Raw genomic sequence first — 16339 nt, 5'->3', positions numbered from 1 at the left:
GCACGGCGGTCATTTTTACATCTTTTACAAGAAGTTCAGTCGACGAAAGTTTTTTAGCGGGGAAAATCGTTTTGTGTAACTAGTCCTATACAGAAAAAAATGAACTTCATGATCATCCCACTAAAATCTCTGAATCCAAGGGATTGAGTAGAGGTCAGGATTCATCTAAATGTGACTTTTTTTTACGTTTTTCGTGAATAACTTAAAAACTGTGTCCTGTAGCAGTACAATAATACTTAACTAAACGAGATGAAATCGTAAACGGAGAAGATCTTTTTAGTTTAACTGTAGGAGTTGTAAACTGGATTTTTTAAATATTTTAATATTGAATAATTAACCACGTTTATGGTGAAATTAATTGAGAATTGATGAAAAAAAAACTTTTTTTAAACTAAAATGTCTACTGCGAGAGGCTACAATTGGTGCAACGCCCACAAAAGATACTCATAAGGTGTACTCCACAGATTTTTACCAACTTGGTGGATCATTCCTAGCGAACTCGGACCGTAGTCCGTCGAAGAGCTGTGAGTAACTACCTCGATATGTAATTTGGCTAATGTGCCCGAAGATTGGAAATACTGAAGCCAATTTAAGATACAAGGAATAGTATCTCCGAAATCGATGTTTCGATTGCCTCAAATTCCACCGCGGAAAAAAATGGCTTGGTAGTTAAAATGGTAGAGCACTTGGCACGAATCTGAATTCGAAAGATCCGGGTTCGAATCCCGGTCAAGAATGAAGTCGGCTTAATGATCCTCTCCCCAGCCGAAGTATCTCTTCAGAAAAGGTTTCTAGATCCAAATATAATGGATACCGCTAAATTCTTTACGGCAGGATTAATATGCTCAGGTTTATTTCCTCATGCAATCAGGATGTAATTAGAAAAACTACGCCCGAAATAATATGCAACCCACGCAACACAGTATGTACCGCTGGTTGCTTACTCGCGACTGCCCCGCTTTCAAAAGAGGGAATGGTGACGTCACGCGGTGTCGGCCGGCGGGCGGACACGCCCCTTGGAATCGGACCAATTTGGATGTTACTCTTATTTTGGAGTGTAAGAGGCGGGGGGGGGGGGGGGAAGATAGGGAGGTGGATGAATGGAATGTTCGCTCCTTGGAAGCTGTACGTCAGCGATGTCGTGCCCAGCGAGGTTATTTATCAAAGCCTGATTGTGAGCCGTGGACTAAATGTGTAGTGTAACCCCAGTTTAGTGCGCTCTTATTTGTTAACTTACCTCTATTTAAAAAAATTGAGATTCTGAATCAATTCCACAAGCTTAAATGTCGCATTTAACTTTGTTTTCTTAAATAATTCCCGCATTGAAAAAAATAGCATTCATATTATTTTAACCTGACACTAGTATGATCTAGAGTAGCGTTTGTTTGCTTGTTGCTACATTAATGATTGGAAAGAGCAATAAAGCATTTCCGTTGGGTTAGAAAAATATGGTAATCAATTATAGAATCTAATATAGAAGTTTTTGACTCGTGAAGGACTCACAGTTATTTTGTGTATAATTATAGGATCTCAACCAGGTTTTGTTTCAGTTCATTGGTCATTAATTAAGTCGTAGATTTGTAAAGCATGCAGAATTCCGAATAATCAGTTTGTACATGTCTAATTGTCAGGAGACAATTACACCTTGGGCATAAGGGTGGTTCTTTCTCGGTTATAAAGGGATGAGAGAGTGTTCATACTCAGTGTTCAGTCCAGATTATTTTATTACCACCTATTTTTTTCTGTTTAGATCGTGACAGTTTCAACGTTTCATTCGTGTTTTAGAATATACTCACGGTTTATTTTACATATCTGAAGCAAAAAATTAGGATCTGGTTTGAGTAATGGAAATAGTTTTTTTTCTATGCGGAGATTATTTATCAAAAAAAGCGTATATGACAGTTAAAATATTTGAATCGATTCCTAATTTGAATTTCTGAAATATATGGTGAACTAACTCAGCCTCGAGGAGAATCCTTCCGTGTGTTTTTATTTTGAAGATTTTTCAAGATGGAATTTATGGATTCCAAAGCATTCCTGATCTCGGGCGCTCTAAATAAACACACGGGCACATGTGCGTCGAGGGCCCCTGGACTTAAAACTGTAAACAAGGATCTATTCCAAGCCCGCGTCAGGAGGTTCGCTCCAAATCCTCCCTTTAAGGCGAGCAAGCACACTCTGTTTCATGTATACCCCGAATTCCTCTCCTATAAATCATCAAACCGCAGTCATTCTTGCTTTACGGTTGACTTCGGTTAAGATAAGGAATATCCTATTTGATTCTGGTACACCGGGACTAGCAACGGTGATAACCTTACCTACTCACCCGCAATGTACAAATATGCGCAATTCCTAAGAAAAAAATTCATTCGCCTTGACCGGGATTCGAACACGGTTTCCTCTATTTCCGCCTGTGTCTAAGCACTAGTCCTTTCAGGGCCAGCTAAGCTACCGAGGTGTCAATTCTAATTTGTAGGAAAAATACTCAGATATTGAGTCTCTTACGTATCTTTATTTGTATGAAAATTCTACCGGGGAAACATCATTTCCTTGAGCGGGATTTTAACCCGGATCTCCTGAAGTCGTTGTTCAAAGTGGTTGAGTACCTCGAGGAAATTTAGGATATCTGAGTTATAATCCCAGTAAATGATTTTTTCCCTCCGGAAATGTCGCCCGCGCTCTTGCAAGTGATTCCGTAAAGGTACGACGCTGGATTTTCCTTAATATTTTATCGAATAATTTTAATTTTTCACCCTCCCAAATTTATAAAATGAAATAAGTATATCAATGAAGCATGAAAATTGGTTGAATTTAGTTAAATACCTACTTGTATTAAAATTTAAATATATATTTGAAATTGAAATTTATATATTTAATCACAGTTTTTGCCCCGTAATATCATTTTCGCGAGAAGTATCTGCCTCATTGCTTTCAATATTTACCGCCAACTTCAAAGTTCCTCTGTCATCATGAATAAAACGATTATTAAAACTGTTAGTGACTTCGGTAGAGCGAAAGGACAAAATCTAAAAGTCAAGAATCACAGTCACCATTAGCAAGAATCGGCGTAAATGGAGAAAAAAATGGCTGTCGCTAATAAAAAAGCATTAATGAAGTATTTCATTTCCTCTATGAAAGTAATTAAACATTGCAAGTTAAACACCTTGCTATGCATCTTATATAACGTGTTTACCAATTATGATTTTACCGCAAAAAAATGATGATTTCCCTATGATGGATTGGAAATATATTTCAAGTCGGTGAGGGTAAAACTTATAAATCTTCATAAAACCAAAATGTTAGTGACGCCATTTATGCTAGAGATCCGAGAATTCCTTACTTGAGTGGTATTAACTGTCTACCATTGGAAGTTTATAGCTGCTCATAAATTTACTAGACTTAAATATGAGCTCTGGGTTTAATTAATTCATTATGGAACTTAAACTTTATAATGATGGCGACTCATAAAACCAATTTATGTAGATTGGTTCATATCCCATTAAATTTTACCAAATTCGGGTGTTATAAAATGTTTTTGATGATACACATCTTTATGTGACATTTTACTCCCTCGTTCTATTTTTAATGTAGTTAATAAGAGTTCATTATGTAGATTCCCTAGCTTCCCTATTTCCCTATGTCTTTTGTCGCATTCTCTTTGGCCTGGAGTGGAGTTCTAAAAGAAAACCGAGTTGTAAATTTTTCTTTAAAAAAAGGGGGTGCGAATAGGGACAGCCTCCCGATTCAAATTGAAAGCGATTTGTGGCATTTCAGAAAATGATTTCCGGCCAATAGGATGCATTCATTTTCAATGCTTTAATACCTTCGGTAAACGGGAACACTCCACGTTAGAATATTCTATGAAAATGCGTTTACCTATCGCTTTCCTAGGCCATCAATTCTGTACTCCATTCTCCAACGGACGTATTTAGTCCACCCAAAGGGGCGGATCCAGGATTTCTTTCTGGGGGGGCACAAGCAAGGCTGTATCCAGGATTTTGTTCTGGGGGGGCACAAGGATACCCCGTAATAAAAAACGAACGCAATGATAACAGGTCTGGGGGGGGAGGGCATGTGCCCCCTCCCCTAGATCCGCCTATGAGTCCACCTCTGTTTCGAGCTTCTGTATTTTTCGTGAAAATGTCACTGATTACATCGCCTTTGTTCTTCTTGAGTCATCGCCGAAGTGAGGTTATTCTCCCCATTCTCTGGCGGTAATCTTAATGTTCTCGTCCTGTCTATCGACCTTGTGTAATAAAGCAACAGTACATAGGTGGAAGATACTAAATGACCATAGGCACTAGTCAACTATTACTTGTATGAATGTAGAACGTACTTCCAATTTGTGCATATTACACGTAACTTAATTTCGCTACTTAAAAGTTCTTAATTTTATTGTAAAATATAATTATCGTTAAATAATGTTTGGGCCACTACCTTGTCTGTGAACAATTATGTCGTTTTGGCTTAGTGATTTCCAAATTATCTATAATTAGGGTGAAAGGGTTGAGACTGATGAGTTAGATTAGGCAGCAGTTTTTCTGCGCCCTTTCAGGCGAAACGTTATCATAAAATACAATTCGCTCTGTGCTCCTCCTCTAAAAGTTCTACGTCCACCAAAGGTAGCTCTATTGCGGTGTAAATTCCGCGATATTTTATGTAAAGTCAATTTTTTTATTATTCCTTCTTCAATTTACTGGAGAAATTACATGTGGATGGTATGGAAGATTACAATCATCAGAGAAGACTGAGGCATCAACTGAGGACCTCATTCTACCGGTTTCAACGAGGTAATACAGCCTTATCATTGAAGATTATGGCTGGGAATTAATCTAAAAGGAAGTATAGCAAATCGAGAGTTACGCTTTAAGAAGCGCTCTAGTATTAAGAATCCTCCAGTATGTTTTTGCTCTAAACTTTGTTTATAATATCTTTGAGTGATATTTTAACGCTGCATCTTGAGATAAGAACATATTTTCAGGTTTCTTTTGGAAGAAAATTAAAACAGAATTTGAGGATTTTATTTAATTTTTTCATTTAATACAGAAACTCATACTGAAGTAAATTACTTACATTTTTTAAACGCTCCATTATAATCATTCTAAAACTCAGAGTTGCAAACATCATTATACACTCATTTAGTCTGCAATAACAATTGTATTTTCGATAATATCACTTATAACTGCTTTATTTTTCTGCCTTCCATCTTACTATCCCGTTCACTCTATCCACTTCACTAATACTTATTCTAATTGCACGCACTCTCTGTGTATATGTTTAAACACGTTTTTGCATATTCTGAAGAACTGCATGCAGCATAATATCTGTCATTGCTCGCCAGATCGAGGGTTTAAGAACATAAAAATCCTCGTCAGGCCTCGTCAGGAACTGGTTTTGGCTTATTCACTAGGAAAATGCTTCCTGGAATATGAAATTAACAGTTTTTTTTTTAGAAATAATGAAAGAACAAATGGGATTTCCTAGGATTTTCCTTTCCCAGCTCGTAAATAAGTTAACAATGGTTGTGATTTAATGGAACCTAACAATTTATCATAGCTCTGAATGTTAAGTTACACTGATATTTTAGTTAAAACGGTATTTTTCCTTTTTTAACCAGTTTTCAATTTAAAAAAATATAATACCAATTATCCGTTTGTAAATGAGAGTGTATTTTTTAGATGAATTCAAATAATGGGCACTTATATTTTTGCTCAGTTTTGGTGCTTACAATTATAAATCACATTTAAAAATATTCCTACACGAGTAAAAAATATTCAAATTGTCTGCTTCACCCAAAGCCTCACCACGTGTTTTGATAAACTTCATTAAAACATACCTTTGCTCCAAATATGAAAAAAACCTTGAAAAAATCTATTTTCATTCTGCTGACAGAGCCTCTAGATGATGATTGCAAAAGTAAAAATAAAGTGTATATTTTACGTTAAAATGTAGGTAATGTAAATTTGAAGTTCTTGCATATAAACGGAAAAATATGATTTTTTGTGAGGTAAACAATAAAAAAATAATTTAGAATTTTAATAAAGAAGTTTTTTTTTAATTGGTCGATGCACTTTACATGAATTAAGTTTGAGCCAAATTGAAACATTTTTAAGCAGAGACGTTCCCAAGTCAATTGGAATTACTTATGTATTTAATATCCTGCAGAACACTCTAATCTTTGACTCGATACACAGACCCCCACTGTGTCAAGCCTAAATATGCGACACTTCTCAAACTTTCGAGGCCGCTATGACCTTCATGTAATATAACCAAATTGAAAATAACACACCAACACGCGTAGGCACGCATAAAAAGAGCCTCACTTCCAATCACGCGCAAAATGTCACGCTTCAAAACCACTCTCAAACACCTCATTCCAATTCCCAACCCCTCCCACCCAACCTGCCGCCCCCCCCCTATTGTTTTGCTCTTCTTTTGTCTCGACGGCAGGAGGGGAGGCGGTCAGCGCCTCAATCAGGAGCGACGGCGGAGGACGGGGCAACAATTGAATGCGGGAGCGCGGAGGAAGAGGCGGCCGCCATCAAGATACAGTCCACCTTCCGCGGCTACGCAGCCCGAAGGGACGCTGGGAAGGGGGCGGGGGAGGAGGCGGACGGAGGCGGGGGAAAAAGCGTCGAGGGGGCGGGAGGCGGTGGAGTAGATGAGCGGCCTCCAGCTGCGATAGTCGACCGAAGCACGCCGTTTCAGTCAGACGCTCAGCACGCCGGGGAGCAGGCCAGCACGCCCCAACCGGAGGAGACGCAAGAAGTTGTAGAAGAGGATACGAAGGTCCATAGCACGCCGTCCCAGCCAGACGCTCTACAAGCCGAGGAAGAGGCGAAAACAGTCCAACCAGAGGGACTAGAAGAGGAGAAGAGGCAGGTACAAAGCACGATAGACGTCCCACACGCCGATAAGGAGTCGAGCACTACCCGACCAGAGTTACCGGAAGGGGAGGCGGAGGAAGACAGGAAGGTCTGGGAGCGTCTGGAAGGAGAGAGACGAGAACTGGCCGCCTCCTGCATCCAGAGAAACTTCCGGGAGTTCAAAGATTCGGGGAAGAGGCTGCGGAGGGAGGACGCGCTGCAGGAACGCACCAATTCCTCCTCTTGCGAGGCTTCTGGGTCGTCCAACTCGTTCCAGAGGGCCTCTGCCGAGTTCCAGGAGCAGTCCGAAGCAGCGTTGGTCGCTGCGGACGGAGAGACGGGAGGCATGAGGCAAGGGTGCGGGGTGCCGGCTGAAGGTTCGGAAAGCCCCCAGGGAGACGTGGGTGCCCGTGGGCTGATGGACTCGGCCGCCGCCAGGATACAGGCCGGGTACAGGGGCTACAGGGTACGCAAGAGGCTGAGGGAGGTGCAGAACAACGGGACGAATAACCACAGGGGTGAGTTATGTATATATATTCAAGTTTGTAGTGTGTTAATATTTCTGCATTTCGTGCAGTAACACTTTAGCAAATATCTCAGTCGTACGAAGTGCTAAAGGGACCGGGTTTAGTGCATTTGACGCAGAATCTCTGCACACACATTTCAGACTTGGTCCCAGCGCCGTAGCTCGCCATTGCGTAAAGTTGCGGTCAAAAAAACGTGACTGACCGAATAAAGCTTGCCCACAAAAAGGGATACAAACAGTGGCAATCCACAATTACTTCCTGTTTCCACAATGCAATGGTTCTCCTTCGCAATACTCTAGCAAAGGAGAACCAGGAACTGGCGAGCTACAATTAATTCCATGTTCCCCAAATCCCCTGTGACCATTTCTTGTAATTGACCCATGATTCTCCAGATTGGGTAATGATTATCATGATTGAGCCATGATAAGCAATAAGGTAACAACCGGTAGCCCAGCAAGGTCAATGTGGGCACTACTAGTCTATAATTTATCTATATACCTTAAGCGTGATGACGCTTGAGAGAGTTTGTTATTCTTTGTGTAATGGTTATAGGATCAGACGCATGTAGTTTGTAGGATGTATCACTCCCTCTTGGCCGGACACTGTTTGCGACGTGCAAGAACTGAAACCAAGATACTCGTGATTTAATGATACCATTCTAGTTCTGGTTATTTCGTAAAAATTTTTATTTTTCGGATGGCACAAATCATCCATTGGTATGGGAACACTTGACTCATTTGGTCTTTTGTAGAACTAAGCAAATGGAAATATTTTCACAAATAATGCAATAATAACTTTTGCACTTAAACATTCTGAATTAAAGCGAAACAGCGTGCGCATTTCACGAGTGAGAGGTAATAGTATTCCTTCACTATAACCGTTTTAGTTTCATTTTATCAATTAAACACTTATTTTGTTATGGATTTTTCGAGTGAAAATCACTCGTCTCCGTTTTGGTGGTCAATATTTTCATCCGAAACTATTCCCGGATCCTTAAATATTGGTTGGAGTTTTTGGAACGCCCCAACAAAATCTTCAAAAGGTGCGGTGACCCAGGGAAGGAAGTGGTTCTCTTCCTTTAATGTGCGAAATACTTATTGACCTGTGGCTTAGTGCGAGTTGTACCCTCACCTATCTAAACCAACCTTGGGGTTGAATCACTGAATCATCGTGTTATTTATATAGAACAATATATATTTCACAATGACGGGAAATGAAAGGATGTAATTTCGTAGAATAAATTCCATTTACATGCAGTCTTGGCCTAGGATGACACAAAGCATTGAGGCAAAAACACAGAAAGTTTATGTTTCAAGCCTAAACATTGCCATATTAATCATTTACGAAGTGAATTATTCAGACACATATCTCACGTTGATTTGTCACATAATTCATAAGATAAGTAAGATGTGTCACGTCTTGGGCAGATACCTTTCCTGATGAGTGAAATTTTCTCGAAGCATACTAATTCGATAAACTCCGTAATTTGAATAAAAAATGTACAATTTATGAATTCCAACTCAATGTAAGGAGATAGTGCTTAATCGTACCTAAGGATAAGGAATCGTACCCCCCAGGCAAGTTTTTTTTTCATTTCGACACATTTTCACAAAACATAAAATTCCTATGCATGAAAAATGTTGAAATATCGACCATAATGAATAATTATTTGATTTGTTTTAAAAGCCATTTCAACGAAATTTCCACTTGGAACTTTGTCAAGCGGGAGAAGGTATATAAGGGGAGCCATGGGCCAGAACTGGCGGAGAGTAGATTTTGTTGTTGTGCGCGGCACATCATTAGAAGGCCAGAGGACGCTGATTGGCGCCTTGCATTGTAGTTGCTGTTGTCTGAGGTACTTACTAAAATCTCTACCACTCCAATCATCCTCCCTTTTCTGCCCATGGGGTTTACCTTATTCTTTTTTGTTTCTGTATTTGCGACAGATATTTTACTCTTCATTTCTCTTATCCGTCCTATCTATTTCAATTTCCTTCACACATAATTCTATGCTTTGTCTATCAATTTTACCTGAATTATATATATTTCTATATCGAGGAATCGAAGAGAATCTATTAATTCGTGGTCAGTTTTATCGCGCTTATGCTTGTTAACTGATGATTGCCACTCTTCAAACGATAGTTTTCATATTATAGTGTTTATTTGTCTCCAACGTTATGTCCTTTTAAGTTATGATTTGTTTTGCCACAGAAACGGATTTACCATTGGCTCTTAGGTATTACATTTCTACTGCGCTTCAGTATTTTTTCTCATTATCCGTCGTGACATTCCCTAATAGATCCGAGTTTTATTGATTTTGGTCTCGCTACCTCTGTGTATTTTTATTTAAACTAAATTTTCATCCCTGGTGCATAAACCTTTTTCTAAATATTTCAACCATTTCAAATTTTTGAAATGGTTTCAATGGATGACTTCTCCATTATCATCAGGGTGAATTAATAAGTTTGACTGAACAAAACACCGTTGAGGTGTGGAAGCGTTGGTGAGACACAACCATTTTAAAGGGTAGAAATCCTGAGACATCTCCACGCAAATAATTCACCGGGGAAGAAGTGCATCATATTTTCTAAATACTTTTATTTCACTGTTCCTTTTAGATTTGTTCAACTTTTCTGTCAACCTTAAATGTAAAACTAGTGGCTATGCTTATTATGTCATCCTAAGGTACTGACACCATTAGCAAGGGCAAGTGCTAATACTGGTACTTTTATCAGCTCGGATCGGTGACATAAGAAGCGACTAAATTAATTTTACCTTTAAACCAATTTTCGTGGACGCATATGGTAGTCTTTTTTCATAGTATTTCTCTTTGTTTAGAGACTTATGATCGTCAGTGACATTTCTTCCGCATCTTTTCGTATAAATCCTCGTTTATCCATCGGTTTTGATGATCAGTGTCCTTCATCAGCTCGAGGTCTTGAAGATTTCTATTCTTCTTTCATGATTTTATGCGATAGGGACACTCCTGATGCGAGGAAAAGCTACAGTTTACTTAATAATTAATGTATTTATTTATTTTATAGTTTACTAATATTTTTTTCCACTAATTGTCTTCGTACTTCCAATATTGTGTTCTTTGTGTCATGTAGCGATGTTTTTACTATAAACGCCGTCTTAGCTTGGGGAATTGAACGATACTTGTTGCTTCCCAATCTCAATTACCCTCACAAAGTCGGTGAATTATCTCCAATATATCTTATTTGTCTCCGTCTCTATATTGTCTTCGTGTTTATTCATTCATATAGATACTCTCTTAAATATATAACTTGAATAGGAGTTGTACACCGTACCTTTTTTCTGTCACCTTTTTTGTCTCCCTCTTTGATTTTGTGCCGAACTACATTTCGACAACTTACATTTTAAGGGTAACGTATGTTTCTCCTCTGGGATAGTATTCTATGTAAAATTAGAGATTGCACAGAAAAACCTGTATAGAAAGCATAGCGTTCTCTGTGCTTATTTGAAATAATGTCAAAGAAGATATGTACTGTGAGTAATCTTGATTATTTTTTAGAGATACATAATCCCTGAATCGCTGAATTAATTGCATGATTTTCACGTAGTATCTTCGTATCTCCAATTTTATGTTCTTTTTGTTAATAGCGATGTTTTTCCTTGAATTTCGTCTTAGCTTAGGGCATAGAACGGCACTTGTTGCTTTTATGGTGCATTATTTCACCTATCAGTGGGCGAGGAAAATGGTTGCGCTGGTGCTTAGTGCTTGCTGGTTCAGGAAAATGCTTAGCTGGATCAGCTATTATTTTAGATCCTAGGCTTTTGTAAAATGGTTTTATTTGATAAAATTTTATAATTAAAACTGCATAGTTTCATGAAATGGAAAGCACTTTTTATTTCATCGGAGACAATTGAGTTGAGCATTGAAGAGGAAAAGCGGAACATATTTTTATATTCGATATCACAGGCATTTTTTTATGAAAGTTTCCTCTAGCCTAGAGTCTAACTTTATTGTTTTCATTTAATTTTGGTTATCATTATATTTTGATGATAAGCCCCATCCTTTGTCATCTCCGTCAATCTTTCGTTTATCGTCAATTCTCACGAGTACAATTTTGAAAACGGCAATTTTGATACAAGGTATAAAGTAAAATTTTTACTGGACGGTGAATGAGTCTTTTACGTCGTGTAGGAACAAATAATTTCGGTGCATTTAATATGACTGTTAAATAATAAAGTAATGAAATGCCAGAGAAAGGTGTAACTTTATCTAGGGATATATTTAATTGATATTGAGACCCGTCACTTAAATCTAGCTGTTTCTTTTCCATAAATTCGATATGATTTTAAGTATATAGCTGAAATTAAACACATTCCCGGTCGGTCGTTATTATCTTTGCCAGAAAATCAACGTTCAACACTTATCAACGTGTGTCATACCGTGTGTCACACATGTCCTTGAAGACGGTGTTTTGACTGACCTCAAGCAGGATTTGTTTATTTGAAATCTCGTTGTGATAAAGGCATTCAATCATGAACCTTGGATGAGAGTTCGGTTGGGAAGTAGTCCAGTTCTTTTAGTAGGATACAATAATGGTTGCTGGGAGGAGCAGATAAAGCAATCGAACAACCCAGGGTTTTATTTTAAGAATAGGAAGACCTTGGGCCTCGTTCATGAAATATGGATTGCATTTTCATTCGCGCAGTAGCCCGGAAAGATCTGTGGTTCGATTCCCAGTTTAGGGTCGGGGACAATTCGTATAAAAAGTTGTAGCCTCATGTTTGGATAAAGTACTATTATATACTAATCTTTGCTAGCAATTTTAATTTCTAAGCCTAAGATAAGTTTCCGAAATATTTTCAATTTACCATGTGTACTTTATTTTAAAACACGTTGTTGAAAGGAAGAATACCTGTGGTGACTCCTTACTAGCATCTACCGCATCAAAATGCATGCAATAGAACACGACGTTCTGATGAAAACAATCGTTGAAGGGCAAGTGGGAGGGAAGAAATGTAAAGGAGAGCCTTCAATGAGTTATGTAGAGTAGATTATGAATCATGTAAAATTTAAGGGTCAAAAGATTAGCCTATAGAATGTGTTGACAGCTGAATTAAAAAATACCTTCGGATTGCCGACTAAAGATGATGAGATAAACATCTAAATCATTAATTTTTTCATAAATTCTATCAAAATATTTAAAGAATTGAAATAAAGTAACTAAGTAGGCTATCCACAGCAGATAAGTTATTTTAGTATATGAGAGGGAATCCCCTTGAAAACTATGGGAGAAGGCTTCATCGCCTTCATCGTGAGGCACGATAGTCTGATGGAAACAATAATTTAAGGACAAGCTGACGGGAAAAACTATAAAGGAAGGCCTAAGATGAGTTACGTGGAGCAGGTGATTAAGCATGTAACACAGAAGAATTATGTGTCAAAACATAAGCATATAGAATCATTGAGTTGACAGCTGCGTCAAAGCAAACTTCGGATTTTAGTGTACCGGGACTAACCACGGAGATAACTTTACGGAGTCAACCGCGATGCTCAAATTGTGCGCAAATTCCTGAGAGAGAAAAATCATTCGTTTAGACAGGGATTCGAACCGAGATCTTTCGATTTTCCGTCGAGTGTTGTAGCCAGTTAAGCTTCACAGACATCATTCCCCCAGCTTGGAACACAATTTTAAATCTTCGCGCAATTTGTACTGAATTTTATCCTCAGCAGTCCAGACCATCATCTTGCCCGGTATAGTTCACAAGTTCCCAAAGCTTTCGGTAGCTTAACTGGCTAGAGCACTCGACCGGATATGGGGGAATCCGGGTTCAAATCCCGGTCAAGACGAATGATATTTTTCTGTGTAGAATTTTCGTACATCCTTCGGATTGCAGACTGAAAATAATGAAATGATGATCTCAGCCAATAATTATCTTCATAAATTCTAGCTAAATATAGATAATATTTAACGAATAATATATGGCTTAACTATGTAGGCTATCCAACTGTAAAACACTCATGAAAATAAAGGGGTTCTTTGTCATTTGATGCTCATCCCCTATCATCTCATTGAGGAGGTAGCTGAATGATTTAAGACGCACGAGGACGTACTATCGCGATCGTCTGCACTCGGAAGACGCGGCCGTCACGGAGGCATCCCGCTTGCACCTGCTCCACCCAACTCGGCTATTTTCGACTCGGCCAAGAGGGAGGGCGAGGTGTTTGTTGGCGGCGCGCTGCCGAACGTCAGAGGCTGGCTTTACCTCCGACGAAGACGCGGATCTCCCTCCTAACAGTGGCCATTCACATCATCATCACTGGGAAACCAACAATACTAAGATTGGTCTGACACAGCTCTCCACTCAATTCTCCTATCAGCTAATCTTTTCACACATACGTATTCATTCTCTTTCACATCCTTCTTTAATTGTTCCATATATTTTATTTGAGGTCTTCCTTTTCCGTTCTTGTCATCCACTTGCCTCTCCACGATTGTCTTTATCAGGCCATCAGGTCCCAAGATATGATCTCTTAGGTTGTCTTACTTTTTATCAAGTTTTTCGTAAGACTACTTTTCTCTCAAACTCTTCTTAGGACTTCCTCATTGCTAACTCGGTCGATCCATTTGTTCCTCATCATTCTTCTGTAGCACCACATTTCGAAGGCCTCTACCCTTGATTTCTCCGCGGATGCCATTGCCCATGCCTCACTTTATTGTTTGCTACCACTGAAAATACTGAAAAAGAGATTTCGAAAAATAGCCCTGCGCATCAAAGTCTGATTTCACGGTTATTGATGGTGAATTTATTCAAAATACCACCCGGTAACTAAATAGTTACTGACGAAACTTTGGTTCGAAATTGAAATCTCTCAAAAGAGAAAGGTAGAACGGGAAGGATAAATTACGGCGAAAAAATATTGTTCCTCCCTCAGCCAATCTCTAATAAATTTAAAATTAAAAAACGCGAAGGTAGCCATCCACTTTTCAGGAGTTGGTGACGTCATAAGAGCTTCAAGTCATTTCTTCTCTGCTTTCCTACTTTTGTTTAGTATTCCTCATTGCTAATTCGGTCTATTAATTTGGTCCATATTATTCTTCTTTGGCACCACATTTCATGACATCCACCGTTGATTTCTGCGCTGCTGTCACTGTCCATGCCTCACCTCAATATAGGAGCATGCTCCAAATGTAAGTTCTGACAAGGTGTTCCTTAATTCTATGTCTAAATTTCCAGTTGTAAATAGATCTATCACATCCGACACACCTACGACAGGATATTGTGGAACGGGATAATGGCCATCTTTTGGACTAATCTCGACTATACTGGATGTTATAGCCGTAGGTCATCGGGGTCAGTAGTGTTTTTTTCTGACTTGTGATATTTCCCTTCTAGAGGTTAACAATTATTTTTCATTATTGGTTATCATAAGAGTAAAAATGATATATTATTATATCCTTCTTCAGTCATGATGTATCCTTCTGTAATTAGCTGATTAATGCAGAATTTCAGGGGAAATGTATACATACGTATTTCATTTGTTTTGATACACATGAATGACTGTCAGATTACATGATACCTTCTCTTCCATTAGATAGAAATTACAGCAATTTAAAATTATAGTAATGGCTACTGTTTATCTCTTAACTATCTCCCTATCAAAGAGTAAACTTCCCTGCAGTATTTAAAAACGTGCATTTAAAATTCAGAATAATGTGACTCTATTCTGTATCCTCGTACTCTTTGTTACTAGGATTATTTGGCTCATTATTATATTTAACTACATCTATGTAAAGTATAAAATAAATCTTTCCCGGCGTATTAATTACGTGAAATCTTCTCAGAATTTACCCCGGTTTAATTTTTAGCATAATTTCTTGCGTGTATGTTATTCCCCGAGTTTTATCCTGCAGTATTGGGTGAAATTTGGGCAATTATTGAAAATTAAATTGATTTAGGTTACACCATGGTTAAGCGTTGATCTAATTTCGAATAGCGGAGTTTCAAAGATCAATTTTAAATATATTATAATGATAACATTAAAATATGCTGGCCGTCGTTAAAGAGACCAAAGAATTATACACTCTATTCATGCCTGTTTTCCCTTTGTCCTATTTTATGAAGTCTACATGCTTTATATTTGGTTTCGGCTCATTTTTGACCTATCAACCCAATTTCTCCCATATCCCATTTTCTCATTCCCGCGGCTTGTTTTCCCTTGCGATGTTTTTACTTCAGAGAGAACGCCTGGAAGCTCCTCTGGTGTTTCTCTCTGATAGCTTGTGGGAATTCATGCACGATCGGCTCTGTTGTGCAACATCAATCAATTAATATTTTGGATGTCCACATTCTATTGACCTACAATAGCCGAGGAAACTGGATTCCTGGAATATGGAACAGTTTTCTCAAAATGGAGCAAACGTCTCGCGGGCGGAACCGTAATCCTACATTTTTCGGCTAAAAAAATATAAGTATTTCCAGTATTAAGAGTACATAAAGCGTAAGAAAAAAGTGTATTATACTTCTGTATAGTTGATTTAATGTAGTTTTGATTAGATGTTTGCTAAGTACAGCAATATTTTTTATATTTTACTGCCAATATAATTCAATTTTAGCTCCCAAAACTGAAAAATCACAATTGATTCTGCCTGTTATTCCATGTTGCTCTCCCATTAAGTCCATCTATGCCCCAACTACAATTGACCCTTAAAGTCTACTTAGTTTCTTTGCGAGGATTGAAAAAGTACAGATTTTCCCATTTCCTTAACATGCCGACTGATTCCTCCCTATCTTCACATATTATCCCCAATATATCCAATCAAAGAGCAAAATATGATTTGAAATTAATTTAGCACAAACTCAATTTGAATATTGATTCTCCTGAATTATATTTCTCAGTTAATTTCCGAGTTCATTGCAGATCCACTTGTTCCCATTCATTTCTCCACTTGTCCATCCTCATACTCTCTC

General features: G+C 38.3%; 1 protein-coding gene across 3 annotated transcripts in view; it reads left to right on the top strand.

Annotated features, from left to right (window-relative positions):
* LOC124168057 (titin-like) overlaps window positions 1–16339 on the top strand; it is a 269897-nt gene that overhangs the window by 235021 nt on the left and 18537 nt on the right. For all 3 annotated transcript variants that reach the window (XM_046546159.1, XM_046546161.1, XM_046546160.1), the window contains one exon: window positions 6451–7384. In XM_046546159.1, the coding sequence (XP_046402115.1) occupies window positions 6451–7384 (934 nt within the window). The remainder of the gene's footprint in view (window positions 1–6450; window positions 7385–16339) is intronic.

Source organism: Ischnura elegans, chromosome 11 (assembly GCF_921293095.1).
Source record: "Ischnura elegans chromosome 11, ioIscEleg1.1, whole genome shotgun sequence".
Lineage (NCBI taxonomy): Eukaryota > Metazoa > Arthropoda > Insecta > Odonata > Coenagrionidae > Ischnura > Ischnura elegans.
This window is presented reverse-complemented; position numbering and strand designations above follow the sequence as displayed.